Raw genomic sequence first — 684 nt, 5'->3', positions numbered from 1 at the left:
ATGTCTGTTGCCCTTCAAAGCCATTGGTTAGCCAGTTTCTGCAACTCGTGGACTCATTTAATCTCTCTCAGTGGGTTACTGGTCCTACACATGAACATAGACATACACTTGATCTGGTTTTATCATTAGGTTTTCCTGTTTTAAATGTTGAGCCAAAACCTAAAATGCCAGATCGCTATGTTCGGGCATTGAGTTACTCCACAGCTAGGCTATTTTCTGATGCCTTTATAACTTCGCCTTTTGCTAAACTTACAGAGACAGTGTCCGCCTCCATGGGCACAGAGTCACTCTGTTTAATACCACAGTCACAGACATCCTTGACACCATTGCCCCACTCAAGCTTAAGAGATCTAAACTCAAAGTTCAGCCTTGGCTTAATAGTGAGACCCGTGCCCTTAGACAGGAATGCTGGAAGGCAGAGAGGAACTGGAAGAAGAATAAACTGCAAGTTTACACCCAGCCCTAAGACCTTGTTCAGTGTAATAAACACTGCATTAAACCATGCTACTGCACTCCCTGATGCTACCGCTGAAATTACAGAGAAGTTCTTGAGGTTTTTTATTGATAAGGTTGACTTCATTAGATCTGGTCTCTCACCCTCCGGTCTGGACCCATCTGAGCTAGTCCCATGCCCCGTCTCTTTAAATTATTTTGAGCCCGTGGTCTTGTCTGAACTGATTTTAA

At 43.7% G+C, this 684-nt stretch overlaps 1 protein-coding gene across 1 annotated transcript in view; it reads left to right on the top strand.

The window, feature by feature from the left end:
• Window positions 1-466, top strand: part of LOC123979991 — an 11,554-nt gene extending 11,088 nt beyond the window's left edge. Inside the window, exon 4 of the mRNA XM_046064104.1 lies at window positions 256-466. Within this exon, the coding sequence (XP_045920060.1) occupies window positions 256-466 (211 nt within the window). The remainder of the gene's footprint in view (window positions 1-255) is intronic.
• The last annotated feature ends 218 nt before the right edge of the window (window positions 467-684 follow it).

Source organism: Micropterus dolomieu, linkage group LG12 (genome assembly GCF_021292245.1).
Source record: "Micropterus dolomieu isolate WLL.071019.BEF.003 ecotype Adirondacks linkage group LG12, ASM2129224v1, whole genome shotgun sequence".
Lineage (NCBI taxonomy): Eukaryota > Metazoa > Chordata > Actinopteri > Centrarchiformes > Centrarchidae > Micropterus > Micropterus dolomieu.
Note: the sequence above shows the minus strand (reverse complement) of the source record. Positions and strands in the feature narration are given on the sequence as shown.